Consider the following 6,938-nt stretch of genomic DNA (forward strand, 5'->3'; position numbering starts at 1 on the left):
AAAAAACAAAATGTTTAAATATAATCCCATTACAATCAGAACATTTCAATTACTTTGAGAGTTGGTATGGCAAAGAAAGTGAGTCATACAAACCCCCCCGCTGGGACCACTCATTATAAAACACCCTATACAAATATTCATTAATTAACAATCAGGCCCCAACAAAACAAGTTTCTAGAATAAAAAATTTCACAAAATACAAATGGCATACAAAAGCTATTCTATTGAGCTGTTGGAAAAGTCATGATGCATTCTTGCAACAAAAAAACAGAAAAAAATACATCATGACTTTTCCGATTACCCAATAGAAAACTTCAGGGGAAAAAGATACTGATCACAAAAAGGTCTGAATTTTAATTTAAACATGACAAATCTTTTCTTTCTCAGTCTTAAAAAGGACATATACACAGGGCGGCCTATTAGCTCAGTTGGTTGGAGTGCAGTGCTTATAACACCAAGATTGCTGGTTCGATCCCCGCATGGGCTGCTGAGTTGTGCCCTCCACAACTAGATTGAAGTAACTACTTGACTTGGATCTGATGGGTCCTGGAAAAATACACTGTTCCCCAATATAAACTTTTTAAAAATTTTTAAAAAAAGGACATATACAAAAAACCAACAGCTAACATCATAATGGTAAAAGCCTGAATGCCTTCCAATTAATATCAAGAACAAGGCTATGTCTGGCATCCCCACTTGTATTCAATAATGCATTGAATGTTCTGGCCTGACCAACAGGATTAAGAAATAAAAGTCATTCAGGCTGCAAAGGGATAAACTGTCTTGATTCACACAAAATATGACTCACCATGTAGAATGTTCAGAAATAAAGAGTCAGGATCAACTAACTTTTAACAAAGATGCCAAAGCAATTCCAGAAGAAAGGGTAGTTTCTTCAACAAATTGTGGCACAACTGGAATATGCATTTATACACTCACCATGTACCATATATGGGGTTTTCGGAAAAGTCATGACATATCTTTGCAACAAAAAACATAGAAAAAATACATCATGACTTTTCTAACAACCCAATACAAAAATTAACTCAAAATTGATCGTAGAGGGCCGGCCAAGTGGCGCATTGGTTAAGAACTGGCTTGGGACGCCAGAGGGCCCCGGTTCGGATCCCACATGAGGGCCAGTGACAGTGCCCTCTACAGCTAAGATGCTGAACAACAGCTCAACCTGGAGCTGGGCTGCCGTGAATTGCCAGCGACGGCGTAGGCTGCAGCCCCTGCTGCAGTGGGTTGCCATGGGNCCGGCGACTGATCTACCTCACCCGGGAAGAGCGCAATGATGGTGCCAACTTGGGCCAGTGAAGCAACGTACTCCACAATTAGACTGAAGAACAAAAGGACAGCAACTTGTAATAAACATTAACAAGAAACTAAAAAACAAAACAAAACAAAACAAAAAAGCTTAGACCTAAAAACAGTTTTCTTGGAAACTAGAAAATGGGAGTGCAAAGGGAAAAGGAGAGTAAGAGAGTATTATATTGATTTTTGTAAACAGCACTGTAGATCTAGCTGACATTTTACACTATTATTCCTGTATAACTGAGAAAAGGCTATTAATAAATTTTGTCTACAAATGTGTAATTAGCAACATACTTCTAGCTACACTTATCAAACAAATTATCTTTTTGGGTTTTGTACAATATGATAGCATTAACAAATAATGTTACCACTGGAATAAATTTGTCCACTTCTCATCAAAACAATAAGTAATGAGTCAAAATATAACCTTCTACATTAAGAAAAAGGCTTCCTTAAATTTTGTGATTAATTCTAGAAGCACTAGTACGTACCAGAATCTTCTGTGGGTTCCGTCTTCACCTTGACGGAGCCACAACTGAAAGGAAAAGGAAACCCTGATGATGCGATGCATCGGCGAGGGCTGCTCACACACTATTCAAACACACCAGGTCTCACCACAAAACTATCCACCTGACCAGGCTGAACGCAAAACTGACTCAAGTTCAAAATTTTGCATTTATTTCTTCCAAAAATGACTTGTCAACTGAATTTAGCATTTTAATTCCAATCAAACTTTTTTTGGGGAAAGTATAACAAAACAACATAAAGTAGCATATTAACTTTCTAATTCCACTTTACAATAAAGTCTCCTTATCTACAATGTGATCATCAACAATCATATCAGTATCACCCAGGAACTACCACCATTCAGAACTAATAAGTCAAAAACTGCATTTTCACAGGATCCCCGAACGATTCAATTGCATATTAAACTTCAAGATGTGTGACATTAGCCTTTTTAATATTCTAATACCTCATTAATCTAAAAACTTGAATGTGGTGAGGTGTAGAAGTTTATCTGTACTAAGGAAATATGTTTTACCTTCCACCTGGAGATAGCATTGACCTTTCAGGATCTGTTACCATCACACGACCACCTATGTACAAAAGAAAATTAGATTTAGTTCTTCCAACACGTCAAATATGACGAATATTCCCAAAGGTCCTAAATATAGCATGGACTGGGAGAGAGGGAGCTCACAGCTTGGGTCATACTATAATGAGTATTGAATTAGTTTATAAAAGTATCCTTTGTTCTCCCTTGTAAGGAAGATAACTAGGGGTGACAGTCATCTAGGGGTGACAATCATCTAACAGTTTTCATACTCTTACTACCAGCACCCTCCCTTTTATGAAAAAGCTCTTATTTTTATCAGTGAAACAAGCACTGCAATATACTATTACTCTAGTAATGTAGAGTAAGATTCTTCTGATGTATAAATGATGATAACGATTTCTATTAGAGTAGATCTGGCTCTAAACAACTGGAAAGCAGTGACTGTTGACAGGTACAAGGTTTTTCAGGGTGATGGAAATGGTTCTGGAATTAGAAGCAGTGATAGTTGTACATCTTGTAAATATACTAAAACCCACTGAATTGTACATGTCAACATTGTGAATTTTATATATGCAAAAAAAAAGAATTGAAAAAAGAAACAGACTGACCCCATCAAATACTGCTAAAGATGTGGCACAACTGTAATACACTGCTGGTGGAAATGGAATAGTCATGTAAAAAACCAGTTTGGCAGTTTCTTAAAAAGTTAAACATATAAATAAGTACCATCTAATCTAACCATTCCAATTTTAGGTTATTTATTGAAGAGAAATATGCCCAGGGCCAGCCGAGTGGCGCGTTGGTTAAGAGCTGGCTTGGGACACCAGCTCTGAGCAGCAGAGCCCCGGTTAGAATCCCGCATGGGACAGTCACGCTGCACCCTCTACAGCTAAGATGGTGAACAACAGCTTGACCTAGAGCTAGGCTGCCAAGAGTCACCAGCAACAGCGCAGGTTGCAGTGAACTACAGCAATGGGCTGCCGTAAACTACCGAGAGTGCCTGGCAGCCGGCGTGAGCTGCCGTGAGCGGCCATCCAGTGGCCAGCAACCCATCTGCCTCACCTGGGAAGAGCACAATGATAGTACCAACATGGGCCAGTGAAGCCGACGTCCTCTGCAGCTAGACTGAAGGACAAAAGGACAGCAACTTGTCTATTCCCCTTGCCCAATTCCCCAACGCTGTTCCCCTCCCTCAATTCCCCCAAAATCTTTAAAAAAAAAAAAAAAGAAAGAAAATATATGCCCACATGAAGACTTGCACTCAAATATTCATAGTGCTTTCTTTATAATAGCCAAGAAACAAAAACCCAAATTTTCGTGGACAGGTCAATGAGTAAACACATTGTAGTATATATATACAATGGAATACTACTTGACAAAAAAAATAATTAATAATAATGAACTACTGGGCCGGCCGAGTGGTGAGTTGGTTAAGAACTGCCTTGGGATGCCAGAGGGCCCCGGTTCGGATCCCAGTGACACTACCCTCTGCAGCTACGATGGTAAACGGCAGCTCGACCTGGGGCTGGGCTGTAGTGGGTCGCTGGCAACAGCGTAGGCTGCAGTCTCCTGCTGCAGTGGGTTGCCATGGGCTACTGTGTGTAGCCAGCAGCCAGCGTGAGCGGCCGTCCAGAAGCCGGCGACTGATCTGCCTCGCCAGAACAAAAGGACAGCAACTTGTCTGTTCCCCTTCCCCCGATTCCCCAGCGCTGTTCCCCTCCCCCAATTCCCCAATAAAAATCTTAAAAAATAATAATGAACTACTGACACATGAAACAACGTTAAGTCTCAAAAGAAGAAATCAAACAAAAAAAGTACATGCTACGTGACTCCAATTATATAAAAAAATCTAGAAAATGTAAACATATCTACAGTGACAGCAAGATCAGTGGTTACCTGTGGACAAGGGCTGATTTCAGAGGAAAGAATGACTACGGGGTGTGAGGAAATTTGGGGGTGAAAGATGTGTTCACTATTTTGATTATAGTGGTTTTCAGGGTATACATGTGTCAAAACTTATCAAATTGTACACTTTAAATATGTGTAGTTTACTGTATGTAAATTATATCTCAATAAAGCTGTTAAAAAATGTTTAAATAGGGCCGGCCGAGTGGCGCGATGGTTAAGAACTGGCTTGCGATGCCAGAGGGCCCTGGTTCGGATCCCACATATGAGGGCCAGTGACACTGCCCTCCACAGCTAAGATGCTGAACAACAGCAATTTGTCTGTTCCACTTCCCCCATTCCCCAGCACTGTTCCCATCCCCCCAATTCCCCAATAAAAATCTTTCAGAAAAAGAAAAAAGCAGAAATCTAGCATTAGAATTATAAGTAAATCCTAATCTGATTTAAATTTAATGATGATACTTTTAACTATTTTAGTAATATTTTTAGAATTATGATTATGGCAATGGATATGACATGGGTTTATTATGGTATTANAGCGCAATGATAATACCAACATGGGCCAGTGAAGCAACGTCCTCCACAACTAGACTGAAGAACAAAAGGACAGCAACTTGTCTGTTCCTCTTCCCAGATTCCCCAACGCTGTTTCCCTCCCCCAATTCCCCAATAAAATATATTTTTTAAAAAGGCAACAAATAAAATCGAACTTTAAAACATGAAATACAGTGTGGCACTAGCATAAAAATAGGCATTTGAGTTCAAGATAATAGAAACAAAAGTGCAGAAGTAAACTTGGTCAACTGATTTTTGACAAAGGTGCTAAGGCAATACAAGAAGAAAGAATATCTTTTCAACAAATAATGTTGGGGCAATAGTATATCCACCTGCAAAATGATAAATTTAGACCCTTACTTCACAACATGCACAAAAATTAACTCAAAATGGATCTTAGACCTAAGCATAAGAGCTAAAATTATTAAACTCAAAAAGAAAACATAAGTGTAAAATCTTTATGACCTTAGGTGGGCAAAGTTTTTCTAATGTAACACTAAAAGCACAAGTGAGGGGAAAAAAATACTTGGAAAATTGGACTGCAACAAAATTTAAAACTTTGTTAGGCTTCAAGGGACACCATTAAGAAAAGGAGAAAAACATGCCTAAGACTAGAAAAAATATATTCTACAAAAACTTAGTTCTGATAAAAGACTTGTACCCAGAATATATAAAGAACTCATCCAACTCCAAAAAAAGCAAGAAAACAACCCACGTAAAAAATGGGCAAAAGATTTCAACTGGTATTTCATCAAAGATGACATATGAATGGTTTATGAGCACACAAAAAGATATTCGACATTGTTAGGAAAAAGCAATTAAAACTACAATTATATAATACTCTAGAAAAGGCAAAACAATGGAGACAATAAAAACATCAATGGTGGCCAGGTGTGAGGGGAGAGATATGAACAGGCAGAGCACAGAGAATTTTTAGGACAGAGAAACTACTCTGTATGATACTATAATAGTGGATACATGTCATTACACATTTGTCAAAACTCACAGAAGGTACAAGACGGAAGCCTAATGTAACTACGGACTTTGGGTGACCATGTGTCAAGGTTGGCTCATCAGTTTGAACAGATTATGAGATGTTAATTGCAGGTGTAAGGGTAGAAGGTATATGGGAACACTATGTACTTTCTGTCCACTTTTGCTGTGACTAAAACTGCTCTAAAAATAAAAATGTCTATTTAAAAGCAAAGAGAGAAAAAAACACACACTAGAATAACTATAATAAAAAAAGACAGATAATAACAAGTACTGGCCAAGACAAGGGGAAACTGAAACCCTTACACACGGTTGCTAAGAACATCAAAATGTTGTAGCCACTTGGGAAAACAGTATGTCAGTAGCTAAAAGGGGAGCACAGAGTTATTATAAAAGCAGTTCACTCCTAGGTGTCTACCCAAGAGAAATAAAGACATATTTCCACACAGACACATATGTCAGTGTTCACAGCAGTGGTATTCAAAACAACCAAAAAGTGGGAAGTTAGGTGTTTACCGAATAGTGAATAGATAAAGCACAGGAAGTTTATCCGTACAATGGAATAACATTCCGTTGTGAACTTGAACATGCTGCAAATGTTTTTGAACATTTGATGCTGAGTAAAAGAAGCAAATGCAAAACATCATGTACTATGTGATTCTACTTGTATTAAATGTCGATACAACCCGAACTAATGATAGATACAGGGAATGACTGCAAAGGGGAATCAGGCTTCTAGCTGGGGTGATGGAAATGTTATAAAATTAGACTGTGGTGACGTGACCTCTGCAAAACCATATGTACTTACTAAAAGCATCATTGAATTATACACTTAAGACAGGTAAATTCTATGGCATACAAATTATATCTCAATAAAACTATCCAAAAAAATCTCTATGAAATAACAGTATAAACACCTCATTTAAAAATAAGGAATTATAGGGCTGGCCGAGTGGCGCGATGGTTAAGAACTCGCTTGGGATGCCAGAGGGCCCCTGTTCGGATCCCACATAGGAGGGCCAGTGACACTGCCCTCCACAGCTAAGATGCTGAACAACAGCTCAACCTGGAGCTGGGCTGCCATGAGTCGCCGGCGGCGGCGTAGGCTGCA

General features: G+C 38.8%; 1 protein-coding gene across 3 annotated transcripts in view; it reads right to left on the minus strand.

Moving 5' to 3' along the window:
- The window catches only part of GTF2I (general transcription factor IIi), a 141,881-nt gene that overhangs the window by 87,934 nt on the left and 47,009 nt on the right, over positions 1–6,938 (minus strand). For all 3 annotated transcript variants that reach the window (XM_019646885.1, XM_019646887.1, XM_019646886.1), the window contains exons 7-8: positions 2,360–2,414; positions 1,809–1,852 (exon numbers count right to left, since the gene is read on the minus strand). In XM_019646885.1, the coding sequence (XP_019502430.1) occupies positions 1,809–1,852; positions 2,360–2,414 (99 nt within the window). The remainder of the gene's footprint in view (positions 1–1,808; positions 1,853–2,359; positions 2,415–6,938) is intronic.

This window comes from Hipposideros armiger, unplaced genomic scaffold, assembly GCF_001890085.2.
Source record: "Hipposideros armiger isolate ML-2016 unplaced genomic scaffold, ASM189008v1 scaffold_107, whole genome shotgun sequence".
NCBI classification, from domain to species: Eukaryota; Metazoa; Chordata; class Mammalia; order Chiroptera; family Hipposideridae; genus Hipposideros; species Hipposideros armiger.